The 16,706-nt window shown below is 59.2% G+C and overlaps 1 protein-coding gene across 3 annotated transcripts in view; it reads right to left on the reverse strand.

The window, feature by feature from the left end:
• Positions 1 to 277: 277 nt before the first annotated feature.
• The window catches only part of SLC7A5 (solute carrier family 7 member 5), a 43,010-nt gene continuing 26,581 nt past the window's right edge, over positions 278 to 16,706 (reverse strand). Inside the window, exons 3-11 of one of the 3 annotated variants that reach the window (XR_013412035.1) lie at positions 14,043 to 14,148; positions 13,470 to 13,514; positions 12,775 to 12,898; positions 11,838 to 11,941; positions 10,979 to 11,075; positions 9,562 to 9,711; positions 7,260 to 7,437; positions 3,111 to 5,516; positions 2,441 to 3,024 (exon numbers count right to left, since the gene is read on the reverse strand). Coding sequence is in view for 1 of the 3 variants with exons in the window: in XM_015126762.3 (XP_014982248.1) it covers positions 5,461 to 5,516; positions 7,260 to 7,437; positions 9,562 to 9,711; positions 10,979 to 11,075; positions 11,838 to 11,941; positions 12,775 to 12,898; positions 13,470 to 13,514; positions 14,043 to 14,148 (860 nt within the window). In the remaining 2 variants the exon portion in view is untranslated. Of the gene's footprint in view, positions 401 to 2,440; positions 5,517 to 6,498; positions 7,438 to 9,561; positions 9,712 to 10,978; positions 11,076 to 11,837; positions 11,942 to 12,774; positions 12,899 to 13,469; positions 13,515 to 14,042; positions 14,149 to 16,706 lie in introns of those variants that run through there. The other 2 variants (XR_013412034.1, XM_015126762.3) reach the window with 2 other exon arrangements.

The raw sequence follows: 16,706 nt of genomic DNA on the forward strand, positions 1-16,706 counted from the left end.
GAAGGCACCGTCAGGGCAGGTGTCTGACCATGAAGGGTGGCTGGAGCGAGAGTGGTCCAGGCTGAGCAGAAGGCAGTGGAAAGCCCCGGGATTGGGAGGGGGTCGGGGCAGAGCTTTGGGGACTCCAGGGACCCAGCCTGACTGGAAAAGGGAGATTGGCCGGGGCCAAGCCAGGTGGGGCTGTGGCTCTGTGGGGTGTCTGCATTTCTCTTCAGGGCAGGAGGAGCTTTTCTGACTGGTGTCCAGCAGGGGATTGAGGGATGAAGAACAAATCAGGGTTTTTTTTTGTTTGTTTGTTTTTTTTTTTACGGAGTTTTGCTCTGTCGCCCAGGCTGGAGTGCAGTGGCGCGATCTTGGCTCACTGCAAACTCCACTTCCCAGGTTCACGCCATTCTCCTGCCTCAGCTCCCGAGTGGCTGGGACTACAGGCGCCCGCCACCATGCCCGGCTAATTTTTTGTATTCTTAGTAGAGACAGGGTTTCACCATGTTAGCCAGGATGGTCTCGCTCTCCTGACCTTGCGATCCGCCTACCTCGGCCTCCCAAAGTGCTGGGATTACAGGCGTGAGCCACTGGGCCCGGCCAAATCAGGGTTTTTAAAGGAGTTGATTTGAATATTGCAGGCTGGGCATGGTGGCTCACGCTTGTCATTCTAGCACTTTGGGAGGCTGAGGCGGGTGGATCACCTGAGGTCAGGAGTTCAAGGCCAGCCTGGCCAACATAGTGAAACCCCATCTCCACTAAAAATACAAAAATTTAGCCGGGCATGGTAGCACACACTTGTAATCCCAGCTACTCGAGAGGCTGAGGCAGGAGAATTGCTTGAACCTGGGAGACAAAGGTTGCAGTGAGCTGAGATCACACCACTGCACTCCATCCTGGGTGACAGGGTGAGACTCCGTCTCAAAAAAAAAAAAAAAAAAGGTTATTGCAGCACCGAGGACTATCGCGATAGTGGAACTCTGCTCCCACCGCAGGGTCTACGAGGAGCTCCAGGGCTAGGCGAAGGCTTTTTGTTTAAGCTCCCAGCCCCACCCTTGGATATCACTCAACAGGCTCCCAGGGAGTCCCCAGACGCTGGTGCAGGTGTGTGGGGGCCTGCTTCACTGGTGACCTCACGTAGCCAGTGTCAGGGGCTGGGGCAGCCCGAGTTTGAGTTCTCTTCTTCCTGTCCCTCAACAAGCCCATCACAATGATCAGTCCCCGAAGGGGTACGCACCTGCCCCAGGTCCATCCAAGGTCCCCAGCTCCAAAAACTGCTTTCCAAATTCCAGCTCCCTTAGAGGGTGGCCAGTTCTCAATCATGAGGGGTGAGCTATAGGATTAATTTGCCTTTGAATAGCAGAGAGGCCTGGGCCTCATCTTCCTAGAAGCGGAAGCATTATTATAATGCACCCGAATTCTCCCAGAGCCCACGGGAGGTGGGTAGGCCCTTACTGCCTGGGTGGTCAGAGTGGGGGGCTCACACAGATCCTGGGCCAGGGCTCCACGTGACCCCAGTTGCCGCAAAGGTTCCCAGCACCCCAGAATGCCCTGGTCCACCACTGGGCAAGGTCTCCCTAATGAAAGGGCCGCGGGGAGGAGGGTGCCCAGCCCACTAGGGAAAAGCTGCCCAACCCCCAGTCCCAGGAGACCTGCAGCCAGGAGGCCTCTTTGCTAACACCCCGTGGAGCTGACTGCTCACTCCAGTGACTTCATATTTCTGGCACCTGGAGCCTTCCTGGTTCCTTGTGGGACTCGGTGGCTCCAGGATAAGACTCAGACTATGGGACCCACTCAGGGCCTGTGACCCCAATCCCTGTCCCCCACCTCCCATTCAGCTGGGACAAGACTGCATGGGTCCTGCAGACAGCCACCTCCACTGGATCCAGGATGGAGCCCCACGGCTGCCCTCCCACCCGGTGCTGGGAGGTAGATGAGGGGTTCATGCTCTGAGCCCCGGACTTGCCCTCTTAACTGAGAGGCTCGGGAGTGTTCTGGGAACACAGAATCAGTGCTGCTTCCTCTCTTGCTCTGATCCCAGCCTAGAGAAAAGCTTCTTTCCTGACCTCCCAGGATCTGGAGCCCTGCATCCTCCCAGCGCGTGACTTCCAAGCCCTTCCCAACTTCACCCCTGCAGCTCCCTGGGACTGGAACCTTCCCCCTCCTCCCCGGTGGTCTCCACCTGAATGTCCCTGTGCAGGCTGCCTGCCCCCTACTGCAGTGGCAGATCCGAGATCCCGGCTCAGCCCCCACATCCTCGAGGGGTGCGTGCTCACATGTGATGCCTATGCTACCTACCGGTCCATGGCTCACCCCCACCCAGCGGCCTCAGTGGGCTGTCGGTGAATGAACGAATGAATATGTGGAGGTGGGAAGGAATGGGGTGGCCAAGAGGGGGCCAGGAACGTTCCCGCACACAGAGCCCGGCGCGGAAGAAAAGAACACGGAACATCAGCGGTAGGATGATTGAGTGTTTCTTTAAAAATAAAAACCCCACAAAAAAGCCAGAACACCCCTACCCACCCCAGCCCAGTGTAACAGGTTAGCCATTAACACAGAATAGAAACGGTCCCAGGCACACACGTCATTACTCGGCAGAGGGTGTCCGGCCTGGTCAGCCGACGTCACAGTGGATGGCCCTGCGTGGTCGGGACACAGACGAGGAGCAGGCGTGGCACCTGCGCCACGCAGAGCAGCAAGGCTGAGCAAGACCACTGGAAATAAATAAACACGGTGCCGACAGCATCTTTAAATTAGTAAGACGTTAGCACAAAACAAAAAAGCAAAACGACTGAAAAAACACTTGCTTGTTTTGGTGGGGTGTGCTTGAAAACACCTGAAACCCACAAGTGGAAACCTTTGGGGACGTTTGTCAGTGGAGTGTGGAGAAAAAGGGACGGAAAAGCAGAGTCCTCTGAGATGGTCCCCTGTGGTGGCCCTGGTCCCCTGTGGTACTCCAACACAGCAGGAAGGGGAGGGTGAAGCAGGCCTCAGTCAGCACCTCGGGACACGGCCCCTACCTTCTGAAGTGGGGTCCCCAGGCTGGGGTGGGGCACACAGCACCAAGGATCACAGACTGGACCCCCCATCGACCTTCTGCGGAGGAGCTCCCACCCCAGCCCAGATGCCTGGAAGAGACCTATGCAGTGTGAAGATGGACCCCAGCGGCCCCCGCCATTTCACTCAGCAGCTACTTCCCACAACAGACACAGAACAGCCCCCATGCTCGCCCACAGCCGCAGCAGCCAACAGGCAAGCACGTGTCATCGAGAGTCCGCTGGCTCCCCGCATCCTTGAGGCATGCCCACCTCCCAGAGCAGGAGGCTGGAACAGAACGGCATCCCGAGGACCCCTACCCGAGGCGGGAAGGGAAGAGGCCGACGTCGTGCATGGGCCCTGCCAGCTCCAGTGGGACACATGCGTCCAGGCAGCACCTCTCCCAGAGCCGGGGCTGTGGCCGCCTACAATGTCCCCTGCCTCCTGGATTCGCACAGCAATGCGCCAGGCAGGTAGGGCACCAGCTACTGTCCTTATCTGCCGCCCAGAGAACAGGCCCGGAGGGAAGAGGTCTTGCCCAACAGTCAGTCCATCTGCCCACTGGGGGTCCTCGGCGTCCGGACTGTGGGCTGTCCCTTGGACGAGTGGGATTCGGCCCCAGGAAGGATGCAGTACCCATGAGCAGACGCTGTGGAAGTCGGTCCATGTGCAGCAGGAAGCAACGGGGCGGGGGTGCCAGGGCTGGATGGGCCCCTGGGCTCTGGAATAAAAGTCTTCATTCCTCAAGCAAGAGAGATGGACATCTGACCCCAGGTCCCCAAACTGTCTATCAGGTTTCTGCAGGCCCACTGGATGATGAGGGGGTCCTGGGGCCCAGGCAGGGGGCGGCAGGCTCCACTGAGCACCTGCTCAGAGCTTGCGGCTTGAGCAGCCGCTGGTCAGTGAAGCCATGTCCAGCCCCGCTCCGGTGGCTCCCGGCTTGGGGTACTCAGGGCTGTGCCACAGGCCAGCTCCTCCAGCCACAGAGGAGCACTGGAGTGATTCTGGACCACTTGGCTCCACCTCTAGCTGGGGAGAAGAGAAGCCAGAGCCCCCCAGACCTCAGGAGGGCCCCGGTGGGGTCTTCTTGTTCTGCGGGCCCCTGGCTGCTGCCACAGAGGCAGCAACAGCTCAGGAAAGTGGACCACACTGGCCGGGCCTCGGCTGCCTCCCATAGGGAAAAAAACTCACGGGAACAACAGAAACAGTGGGGGCTGCTATCTCCCTCCCTGCAGGAGGGTGAGGACTGGGTGAGAGCCCAGGGACCTCCAAATGCAGGCGGCAGAGAGGTGAGCAGTGCTTGGCTCTGTCTCCTAGACAACGGGCATCAGGAGGACCAGGACAAGACGTGAGGGTGACAGGGAGAGTGGGGAGGTGCTTTGGCCGGGAGGCGGAACCCAGCCCTGGCCAGAAGGGGCTGCTGGGCAGGGATTTGGGCAGCACAGAGGCCAAAGCTTTGGAGCCTGAGGGCAGCTGTGGCCTCCAGGACAGGGGACACTGCTGTGTGGAGCCCAGAGCAGGTTCCCACTTGGGTACCTGGCCACGGTGTGTCTGCTTTTCTTGCCTGCGTCTAGAAGACTGAAGGGCAGGGCTTTGTCTGCATGAACCAGAACTCAGCTTCCAAAACTGGACACAGAAATATCCGGGAGGTCGCACTGCCCAGAGGCCAGGCCTGGTGAGCTAGGAGAGATGCCGGCACCCCCCGCACCCCGGGGCTGTTCCCTGGTTTGGGATGGTGTCTCGGGGCTAGGATACACGCTCTGGAGTCCAACAGGGCCTCAGGTACCTCCTGGGAGGAGCTCTGGAATCACCCACCTTGGACCCTCCACCTCGCCTGGATCCCCCACCCCCATCCCAGTGCCACCCTATGGCTGAGTTTCCACTCTGCAAACCCTAAGGCAGAGACATAAGCCCACAGGGTTGGTTTTCATGAATGTCACAAGCACATGAGTCTGGGCAGCTGTCCGGCTTTCAGTGCAAGTCTATGGTAGCAATGAGGTTTCAAGTCTCAGTAGCTCTGTTCGCCCAGGGTCTGGTCCCTTGGGGCACATAGTGTGCAGGAGAAAGGAAGGCTCCTGCCCTCCCCAGCTCCTTAAAAAATCATCATCCTAGTGGTGTCAAGTTGACCCAAAATTTAAGTTAAAAAAAAAAACAACAAAACAAGTAAACAAAGGAGGGAAGAGAAAAGGGGCCCGACGAGACCAAACGCTGCTCCTGGGCAGGAGCACAGCCACACCTGGGTCCCGGACTCGACCTCAGCTGAGGGACGAGATTCGTACCAGAGTTTTCACAGCAGCTCCGCCGCCTGACCTGGGAGGGACAGCGAGGGACTGGGATGCGCAGCTGAGCTGTGGACTGTGGGGAACCGGAGTGGGTTCGAGGGGGTGAGCTGCGTTAACTGGCCTCTGTGCACGCTCCTCTGGCAGCCTCTTGGCCTCCTGGCTATGTCTCCTGAGGAACCACCTGCATGAGCTTCTGACACAGGACGGTCGTGGAGACTGTCAGGAGAGAAGACAGCTGTGTTAACCTGGGGGCTGGACAAGCACCAGTGGGACATGGGGGCGTGAGCTGGGGCTCCCCTAGCCCTGCTGTCACCTAACCCAGCACTGCCGCCCCTCCCAAAGTTGCAGAGAAGCCAGAGCTGGGATTTTAAGGAACCCTCCCTTGTGTACTTGTGCAGGTGGATACCGGGTGCCCGAGGCGCTGTCTCCTGCTGAAATGCAGAAGGGCCGCATCCCACTCGGCCCACCCCTTGCCTGCTTCAGAACCCTGGGGAGGCGGAGTGCAGCCCGTGGAGCACACAAACCAGGCCCTGGAGTCTCGGCAAAGTGCAACGGGGCAATGACAGGCCTTCCTGCAGGTCCACACCCGGGCCAGCACCTGGACACACACCCGGACTGTTCACAGCAGCCAGGCTGTCCTGCGGGCAGGGCTGGAGGGGCCAATCTGCTAAAGGTTCTCGGAAGACCTGTCACGCCTGGGACTTCCGCAGAGACCTGGCTCCGGGGAGGGAGACTGGTTTCAGGATAGATAAGGGTTTAAGCTCTTGGTGTCCTGAATGACAGTTAATGCAGATCCCACTGCAAAGCTTGAGGCAAATGTTCTACCATGACCCTGGCGGTGATCAGAGTGTGGGGTTGGGGTCGGGGGTCTCCCTGCCTGTGTTGCTGCCATCCCAGGAATTTTCAAAGCCGCCCAGTAACATGGGGATCAGCATCTAGGCCCGCAGGCACCCCGGCGTTTTTCTAGGAGCCTGGCCACATTTACAGGCGCGGAGGACGGGGTCCTGAGCTTGGTGGTAAAGCACCCCCGGGTCGCTGCTGCACCCCCGGGTCTCTGGTCAGAGAGGAGGGTTTCTCCTTCTGTCTTTTTTTTTTTTTTCCTGAGACAGAGTCTCGCTCTGTCACCCAGGCTGGAGTACAATGGTGAGATCTCAGCTCACTGCAACCTCCGCCTCCCGGGTTCAAGCGATTCTCCTGCCTCAGCTTCCTGAGTAGCTGGGACTACAGATGCGTGCCACTATGCCCAACTAATTTTTTGTAGTTTTAGTAGCAACGTGGTTTCACCATGTTAGCCAGGCTGGTCTCGAACTCCTGACCTCAGATGATCTGCACACCTTGGCCTCCCAAAGTGCTGAGATTACAGGTGTGAGCCACCATGCCCGGCCTATTACTGTTATATTTATTTATTTATTTATTTTTGAGACAGAGTCTTGCTCTGTGGCCAGACTGGAGTGCAGTAGTGTGGTATTAGCTCACTGCAACCTCTGCCTCCCGGTTCAAGTGATTCTCCTGCCTCAGCCTCCTGAGTAGCTGGGATTACAGGTGCCCGCCACCATGCCCAGCTAATTTGTGTATTTTTAGTAGAGACAGAGTTTCACCATGTTGGCCAGGCTGGTCTTGAACTCCTGACCTCAATTGATCCACCTGCCTCTGCCTCTTTCTGCCTTTCTCAGTAAGTCTGCTGTGTCAGCTGGTGGCAGCCAGCAAGATTTTGTCACTTGGCAGCAGTAGCCTGGTGTTCTGGACTCCCTCATCCTGAGAGATGAGCTGGTGCTGCGCTGAGCGTCTTATCCCCGAGACATGTGGGCTGCGTGTCACTGGCAGACACTGCAGGGACCTGAACCCTCCTGCCACCCAACACGCTTGGCTCCGTGTGGGTGGAGATGGCCGACGCCTCTCAACTCCCTTCGCTGCCCAGGGCAGAGGGTACCGTGGGCTGCGTGCCAGCGAGATACTCACAGATGCCCTGGAGGAGCCACTGGGGCTTGTTTTTCCACCAGACCCCGAAGAAGTAGACGGGCAGCCCGCTGAGGATGATGGTGAAGCCGATGCCACACTCCACGGGCGTCTTCCAGAAGGAGACGGCGATCAGGAAGAGGCAGGCCAGGATGAAGAACACGGGCAGGGCCAGGTTCACCTGGAGCAGAGGACAGGGCCTGGATGAGCCTCCCTCCCCCATGCCCCGAGGTTCCTCAGCCCTCCTGGGCCCTCCACACCCACAGCCGCTGACTTCCAGGTCACCAGGATGTGAGCTGCACCCCATCTGCCTCACGCACCGGCCTGTCCCGCTCTCGACTCCGCACACAGTGCTGGGCCTGGATCTGCCTCACGCACCGGGCTGTCCTGCCCTAGACTCTGCACACAGGGCTGGGCACGTTGCCGGGGGCTCAGGCGGCTGCTGATGAGGGATGGAAGGAGCCAGCTTCATCTCCCGAGGCCTCCCATGGGCAGGGAAGGTCACAGCTCCATTCCCACATCACAGGCCTGGAAACCCTGAGCCGCCAGGACACGCAGGGGCCTGATGCTTCCAGGAGACAGTGGCCACCCACTAAGAAGCCAGGAGACCACCCTCTTGGAGACCCTGTTGTGGACACCACTGAGCAAAAGCCCATCCCTGAAGCTGTAGCCTAAACTGTCACCTTCAGCAGACGAGCTCCACCCGGCACAGAAGCCAGGCAGGGCTGTGAGGAGCCTGCAGGCCCAGCCCGTGACCCGCGGTTCGGCACGGCTGTGGGATTGACTCGGCTGTCCTGAATCCATACTTGGACAGGGCACCCTGGGAGACGCAGGGCTGACCACGTGTCCTAGCCCATCAGTGCAGGCCGCATGGCTGCCCTGTCACCAGGGAACAGACACCAACCCCGTGCCCAGGCTCACAGTGAGCAGAGCCAAGCCTACCCCATGCCCAAGTCCCCATGGGGGCTGAGCCCCCGCCGTGTCCGGTGACTGCCCTGTGCCGCCTCTCCTGGGCCAGGCTGGGCCTCCTGCTGCCCTCCAAGGCCCTGTGGCTAGGCTGGCACAGCAGGCACAAGCTGGTGCCCATGTAGGGCGGCTCCTCCTTGCCCTCTGCAGCCTTCTTTCGGGGCTGCATCTGGGTTCTTGTGCTGACCGTATTTTAAAGCCCGTTTTTTTTCTTTTTTTTCTGAGACGGAATCTTGCCCTGTTGCCCAGGCTGGAGTGCAGTGGCGCAATCTCGGCTCACTGCCAAGCTCCACCTCCCGGGTTCACGCCGTTCTCCTGCCTCAGCCTCCCGAGTAGCTGGGACTACATCCACACACCATCGCGACTGGCTAATTTTTTATATTGTTAGTAGAGACAGGGTTTCACCATGTTAGCCAGGATAGTCTTGATCTCCTGACCTCGTGATCCGCCCACCTCGGTCTCCCAAAGTGCTGGGATTACAGGCGTGAGACACTGCACCCGGCCTAAAGCCCCTGTTAAACAGTGATCACAGGCACCCCTGGGGCCCCCAGGCTTCAGGAACACAGAGGAAGAGATGGTCTGGGCAGGGAAGCTGGGCTACTGTGATAGCCATATGCTAGCTGAGTGACAAAAGCTACTGGCCAGCAGCCACCAGGGGCTCTGGCCTCTTGTTGTGTCATGGCCAGGGCAGCGTAGCTTGCTGGGCCCCAGGCAGGAGCATGGTCTCTGCTGGATGGCCCCCTTTTTGAAGAAAGCAGCTCACTGATAACAGCTGCCCCTCTGAATGAGCTGCTGGGGATGGGGAGAGTCCAGTGGGGCCCAGGCGCTCCATGGGCCGGGTACCCTGCATTCCACCTGCCAGCACAGCCGCGACAGCCCTTTGAATGCCGTGCCAGGCCCGGCTCTACCCCGCCCCTGGCAGGGGCTCACCACCGCCCACCTATGACTGCAATGTCCTTATCTGCTTCCCTCCATTCAAGGGCGCACAAGCTCTGTGCCATCTGTTGTCCTTTGAGGAACCCCAGCTCCTGCAATCACACTGGGCACTCTCGTAGCTGGGTCAACAGTCATCACCAGAATTAGCTGACCCCGTGTCTGCTGCAAAAGCACGGGCACACACGGCCTTGCACCCCTCCCACTGGGACCCCCTGCGGCATGAGCCCTGGTTTGCCAAGGGGAGACTCGGGCTTGATGTGGACGTGGCCCTGCCCAGGTGCATGCAGGCAGGGGCAGGTCCAGAGGCTGAGCTGGGATGCTGGCTCCCGACTCAGGGTCCTTAGGACCCATGGACCCTGCCTCTGTGAAGGCTGCCTGGGGGAGCCGGAGGCCCTGGGCTCACCTTGATGGGCCGCTCCAGCTCGGGCTTTCTATAGCGCAGCCAGATCATGCCGATGATGGCCAGGGCCACGCAGAGCCAGTTGAAGAAGCTGAAGAAGTTGATGACGGAGAAGATGTCCTTGGAGAAGGCATAGAGCAGCGTCATCACGCACTGGAAGAGAGAGGCGGCTGGCTGAGCCCTGGAGCCCACAACTAGGGCTGGGGAGGGCCGTGGTAGCCACTGGGGACTGTCTATCCTGGCTGGGCCCAGCTGAGCACCAGGGAATTTTGTTTTAAAGGAGAAACCTCATCTGAGCAACATGCAAGGTCTTAGAGGAGGAAAGGAGGGAAGGAGAGAAGGAAGGAGGAGAGGAGGAGGGAAGGAGGGAGAGGAGGGAAGGAGGGAGGAGGGAAGGAGGGAGAGGAGGGAAGGAGGGAGAGGAGGGAAGGAGGGAGGAGGGAAGGAGGGAGAGGAGGGAAGGAGGGAGGAGGGAAGGGAGAAGGAAATGGAGACCACATTTGGGTTACGGACAGGTGACGAGCACAGTGTACACATGCAGCTGGGCTCCGCTGGACTGTGGCTTTGTGTGTGAGGGCCACAACCTGACCTAACTCAGGGGTCACCAAGAAAACTGTTTCTGTAACCCCCAGCACAGCTGTGCTCCCGAGGACCGTGCAGCTGCCAGAGAGTCCAGGACTCACTGCCCTTCCTGACTCGCTTCTAACACAGGGAAGGATTAGTAAGCAAGGGCCAGGATCTCTGAGGCCAGACCACAGCTTCCTCTGCTGTCTCTCACTGGTTTTGACGGAAGCAGCCTGTAGGGAGGCCAGTGTGCTGAGGGGCGGGGCCTGCAGCCCATAGTCATGCAGGAAGCCACCATGGGAGTGGCCTCTCCAGCCCTGGTCACACCCTCAGATGAGACCACAGCTCCAGGCATCAGCTCCCTGAATCCTTGACTCACGGAAACTGTGGGATAACAAGTGCTTTTCCTTTTAGATCGCTACGTTTTGGAGTGATGAGTGACACAGCAAGAGGGAACGAGGGCAATCAAAGGCGCTGGCATGGAAAGATGCAGGAGAAGTGGAAGGAAACTGCGTGTGATGCACGCCGCTGAGAAACGAACACGGGGCAGGTGCCTGCAGAGGCGGAGGTGCAGTGAGCCAGGCAGCCAGCAGAGCAGCAACCTGGGTGGAGCTTCTGCTTCCCGCATTCCCGATGGACTGAATTGCTTGTGGCAGTCACCATATATTGTTTTTGGAATAAAATCTTAAGGCCCTCCAGCACTCTCTGGCATGCAGTGGAGCTCGGCAGGAGGCCACGTTTGAGGTGCCACCCAGTTCACACCCCAGACAAAGCTGCAAGCTGTGGCAGCCTCCCTCTGGGAAGTTCCTGGACAACCCCCAGGGATGTAGGGCATGGGGCTGTGCAGCAGGCTTACCGTGAACACGAGGGACGGCACAGGGGTGAGAAGCCGTGGGTGGATCATGGAGAGGATGGAGGGCAGGTGGCCTTCCCGGGAACCCACGAAGAAGAGCCTGTGAACAGAACAGAGTGGCGTCAGCCACTGCCTCACAACTCAGCACAGGGACAGGGGACATGGCAGGCTGGGGAGTGGACAGGGTCTGTGCCTGGCTTGTCTGGGCCTCTCTGGCCAGAGTGGGAACCAGGCCCCTCCAGCTGCTGGCTGTGGGCCTCTCAGTGTCCCCAACCAACTCAGCTGGCAAGGACAGAAACTTGGGAGCCACTGCTCACTCCAGCCCCGGGGGCTGAGCGGCAATCATGGGGCATCTAGGACACCACGGCTGTGTCACTTCCAGGCAGGAGCGGGGAGGCGAGGGTTAAAGTTCACGCTTCCTTTATTTCTGTATTATTTGAGCTTGCTGCTTTTTTTTTTTTTGAGGTCTCACTTTGTCACCCAGGCTGGAGTGCAGTGGCACCATCTCAGCTCACTACAGTCTCAACCTTCTGGTCACAAGCAATCCTTCCACCTCAGCACCCCAAGTAGCTGGGACTACGGTGGCACATGCTACCACACCTGGCTGATTTTTGTATATTTTTGTAGAGACAGGGTTTTGCCATGTTGCTCAGGCCGGTCTCGAACTCCTGAGCTCAAGCGATCTGCCCACCTCGGCCTCCTAAAGTGCTGTGATGACAGGCATGAGCCACCGTGCCTGGCCTATTGGAGCAGCTGTGTATCCCCAGTATCACAGAGACAAACCCTTTACAGACATGGAACGTGTTGAACCGGGCCATGAGCCTGGGCCTCCCTCACCTGTTGTGGGTAGGGCTGTACTCACCTGGAAGATGTGAACAGGGACCCATTGACGGAGCCGAAGCAGGACAAGCCCACGAAGACGGGGATGATCCAGGACATGACGCCCAGGTGATAGTTCCCGAAGTCCTAGGCAGGCACAACCAGTGAGCTGGGCCCCAACGGCTGGCTGTCGCCCTCCCCGCGCTCACCAGGAGCCCTGTGAGCTCACAAGAGCCCTCTGCAGAGGACCTCTTGGGCTGGATTCTGGCCTCTGGGGGGACTTCCCAGGACAGGGCTTTCAAGTGGCCCCTGCCCAGCCTGCTTGTGGGGGAGCACTCGTTGGTCCTGATTTGCCCCTTCCTCTGGACTCCTCTGGACTCCTCTGGAGCAAGCTACGGCCTCCAGGTGGGGATCTTGCCTTCCCTATCTGGGGTCCTCTGCAGGCCCAGCACGGTGCCCTGCAGGCAGTGGGCTGGGAGTCAGAGCTTGTTCAGTAGGAAGCTGGCCAGAGCGCCCACTCCCTGTTTCCCCGGCCCTGGGAGGGCAATGGGAGGAGCCTTGGAAGCTACGGGGCCAGCCTGGCTGAGCTGCTCAGTGACACTGCCCGGGCTTGGCCTCCTGCCTGCCAAGCCAGCAGCAGCCGTGCCTTCTAAAGAACGCTAGTCTGTGGCAGACTCCAGTCTTTCTGCGCTCAGATTTCAAACGACCGCTGCCTTGGACTCCCTGGGCCTTCTGGCTTACAGCTGGTTCTAGGTGTGGCCTGGCATCAGATTTTAAACCCCTCTCCCCTGTGACTCTCCCCAGCAGCCGAGGCCGAGGACGATCCCCAGACACTTCCTCTGCGGCTGTTGTGAGGGGAGACCACCACTCCACTCCTCCAGGTAGGGGAGGCTTAGAGACTGGGGCACCTCTCCAGTCTGGAGGGGATGCGCTGGTCACAGCCTCAGACCCCTGGTGGAAGCTGGCGGGTAGCGACTCACCACGGCCACGGCCTCAGAAGCCAGCATCTGCTCGGTGGACAGGGTGGTGAAGTAGGCCAGGTTGGTCAGCACGTACACCAGCGTCACGATGGGCAGGGAGATGATGATGGCCAGGGGCAGGTTTCTGGAAGGAACAGGGACGACGTGTCACTCAACACACCCAGGCTGAAAGCCAAACCCTGTGCCCACGAGCCAGGTGGGCTCCTCGCCAGCAGCAGCTCCGGCCTCTGTGCCCAGCTTCTCAGGGAAGGTGGGAAGCAGTAAGAGAGCACGAGACTGCCTGGAGCGGGACACTGCACAGGCCTGGCTGGTGCCTTGGCCATGGCCTCAGCTTCCCCACCTGAGAAATGGGGATTCTTCTGGGTGACCTCAAGGGCTCAGGCGAGCGAAGTCAGGCCGCCCCGGTCTGAATCCTAAGGCTCTGCCCACGAGCTACACAGCCGGGGACCAGAGCCGAGAGCCCAAGCAGCTCCTCTGTACCATCCCGCCCTGAGTGGGGGCCTCACTTGCCACCCGTTCTCTGGAGAAACCGTTCTCAGGGACCCGCTCCACATCCTGCTGGCCCCAGAGGCCCCAGTCGCGGCCCTACTGTGAGCTGGCCTGAGCTAACCAACAGGCTTCAGGTGGCACGTGGCTGCCTCCTGCCTCACAGTACAATAATGAAAAACGACGCCTCCGTCCCTTCTTGCACGTACCTGTAGGGGTTGATCATTTCTTCTGTGACGAAATTCAAGTAATTCCTAAAATTTAGAGAACAGCTTTCAAATGATCTGATCCTCATCAGGGAAAAGAAATCACCTGGCAGAGAGCACCCGACCCCCCAACCCCCAGTGGTCTGCTCGCCGGGCTGGAAAGCAGACCCGGAGTGGAAGCTCAGCCTCCTGTCTGCTCCGGGGGTCCCTCTACCCCTTCCAGGCCCTCCTGCACATTTCCTGCCCGCTCGCCCTACCGGGGTGATTCTCAGGTCCCTGTGAGGCCTGCCTGAGCGCAGGAGCCAGGCCGGGGACCCGGAGGGGCCGCAGGGCTCAGCTGCCTCCACCTGCCACCTTCGCCCGCCAAGACAGACACAGAGCTGGAGCCAGAGTAGGGCTGCAGCGGGCGGCCTCCCCACGCTTCGTCGGGGTGTGGGTGACTCTGGAGGGTCACCTGCCACTCTATACCGTCTACTCCCTTTAACTGCCCCTTGATGGCTGGGACGTTTGGGATTCCTGGACACGTCAGGGAATGTGTGTCCCCAGACCAAGGGACCCAGACATTCCAGAACCTACCATCCTCCGTAGGCAAAGAGGCCGCTGTATAATGCCAGCACGATGTTCCCCACATCCAATTTGGTGCCTTCAAATGAGAACTTGGGATCTAGATTGGACACATCACCTGGCAGGGGCCAAAGAAAGGAACGCTGGGTTAGAGAGCACAGAACAGAGGTCATGCTACCAGTTCCAGAATGTTCCTGGAGCAAAATACATAGCAAAAAAAATGCTGGAGTGAAGGCTTTTCTTTTCTTTTTTTTTTTGAGATGGAGTCTCGCTGTGTCTCCCAGGCTGGAGTGCAGTGGCACAATCTCGGCTCACTGCAAGCTCCGCCTCCCGGGTTTACGCCATTCTCCTGCCTCAGCCTCCCGAGTAGCTGGGACTACAGGCGCCCGCCACCACGCCCGGCTAATTTTTTGTATTTTTAGTAGAGACGGAGTTTTACTGTGTTAGCCAGGATGGTCTCGATCTCCTGACCTCATGATCCGCCCGCCTCAACCTCCCAAAGTGCTGGGATTACAGGCGTGAGCCACCACGCCCAGTCTGAGTGAAGGCTTTTCACTGTGACAAATGGTATGTACCTGCTGAGCCACGTGGAGGGTGCAGGGTTCCAACCACAACCAGAGGAACGTGGCCCCACTGGAGGCCCTGCGCTGTGCCCACCTGAGAGGGGACCGGCAGCTCTGACCACCGCCCAGGAGGGCCCCTCAGACGCTACAGGAGGTCAGGAGGGAGGGGTCAAGCAGCCCCAGTTGTCTTTAAGAAGGTTCCCTGAGACCTCATGACACGAGTGTCGAGGCAGTACGAAGCCAGGGGACCTCGGTTTGCATCCTGGCTACGGCACCAAGGAAGGCCCAGAGCCACCAGGGCCCCGCTTCTTGGGGTGTGGGGAGCTCGGCACAGGCTGCCCTCCCTCCAGGGCTCACAGGACAGGCCTGGGGAAGAGCACAGGTTTATCCTGGACTGTGTTGAGCGTACAGCCAGCTGTAGCCGGGGCAGGGACAGGGCTGTGTGCAGAGCTCTCTCCTTTGCTATCTGAGGAAACGCGTCACTGGACCTCGTGACGGGTCCACCCTGTTCCAGAAGGACCTCATTTCAAAATCTGAACCTCAGTCACATCTGCAAAGACCCCTTTTCCAAATAAGGCCACCAGCATTCACGGGTTCCCCGGGAGGACGTGTCTTTTGGGGGAAGGGGTGTCTCCGGAAGGTCACCTGGCTGCTAGGACAGCTCTGGCCCTTTCTGTGACTGTTATGTCCTCTGTGAAATGGGCCCGGTGTGTTCGAGCCCGGAATACATTGCCCAGACACCTGTCTCAAGGACCACTGCGCTTCAGGAAGGAGAACTTGGAAACAAGACCAAAGACACCACCGGAACAGAGGAGCTGGTCCCCTCCCGCCTGCCTGCCAGGCGCACACACAGCTGGGGGCACAAGTGGAAATCCTGGTCAGGCTGTGGACTGTCAGTTCATGTGAGAACCGTGTGTGAGTGCCCTTCGTGCTGAGAACTCACCAGCCCGTCTCGCAGGGCCAGGAAGGGATGGGCCCCTGGGGCTGCTGTGTCCCACCTTGTGGCCTCAGACCACAGGTCACCATGGGGGCCCAAGAAGGGGAAACACCTTGGTGGTCCAGGGAACACTGCAGAGCAACGAGGCGAGCAAATTTCAAAGGGGGCCCGTGAAGGGAGGTTCCCATAAGACCTTGGCAATTGCCCCAAACGAAGTGCGAGCTTCAAAGGTGGCACCGGATTTCCTACGGCAGAGCCCACGGTGGGGTCCCTTCCCGGTGGGTGGAACCGGTTCCTGTTTTGCACCTGCTTCCCTGTTGGATGCCTGCGGCTCTGCCCCCAGCTCTGTCTATCCCAGATGCCAGGTGTGCTGGGGCCTTTGATCTTCAGCCTGCAATGGGGACGCTGGTGGGTTCCCTGAGGGCTGCCCGCCACCCCGCCCTGCCAAGGCCTTGATCTCCTGAGAAGAATGAGCTCTGGGGCCCACTGCCTGCGTGTGATGTGCTCCAGGTCCTGGTCACTGGGTGGTCAGCAGGCAGGGCTTGACCCTGCAGGCCTGGAGCGGGGGCAGCTCAGAGCAACTCAGGACAGTGCACTTTGCACAGCACCTCAGCCAAGACGCCCACAGCCCCTCTGGCCTCCCTCCCATCTGTTCTCTGATGGAATGTTCTGGAATGTGCAGACCCTTCACATCTGCAAAGCCCTACTGTGTCCTGCCCACTTACTTCTGCAGGGGGAAGCATCTGTGCAACAAGTGGGGAAATGCTGACCTGCCAGGCTGCTTGCGAAGCAAGGTCCTGCCTCCCCCATCTGGCACTCACAGTGGGAGGGGGTGAAGGTGAGCCCTGGAGGCCAGAAACACATGCTCCATTCACTGTGACCACCCCCTGGACTCAGCCTGAGCTGATGGACAGGAGGCCTCAGTCCACGGTCCCTGCCAGACACATCAATCCTCAGAACCCACCTCCAGCCTCACGACAGGAAAGGCAGCTGATCCCACACAGAGGGTGGCTGCTTTTACTAAGGACAATATGCTGGACACGGTATGAGGTCTTCAGGCAGGAGCTGGACATTGGCAGCCCTAAGGCCTGGGTAACTTTTTTTTTTTTTTTTGAGACAGAGTTCCACCACGCCAGGCTAATTTTTGTATTTTTAGTAGAGACAGGGTTTCACCAT

Source organism: Macaca mulatta, chromosome 20 (assembly GCF_049350105.2).
Source record: "Macaca mulatta isolate MMU2019108-1 chromosome 20, T2T-MMU8v2.0, whole genome shotgun sequence".
In the NCBI taxonomy this organism is placed as follows: Eukaryota; Metazoa; Chordata; class Mammalia; order Primates; family Cercopithecidae; genus Macaca; species Macaca mulatta.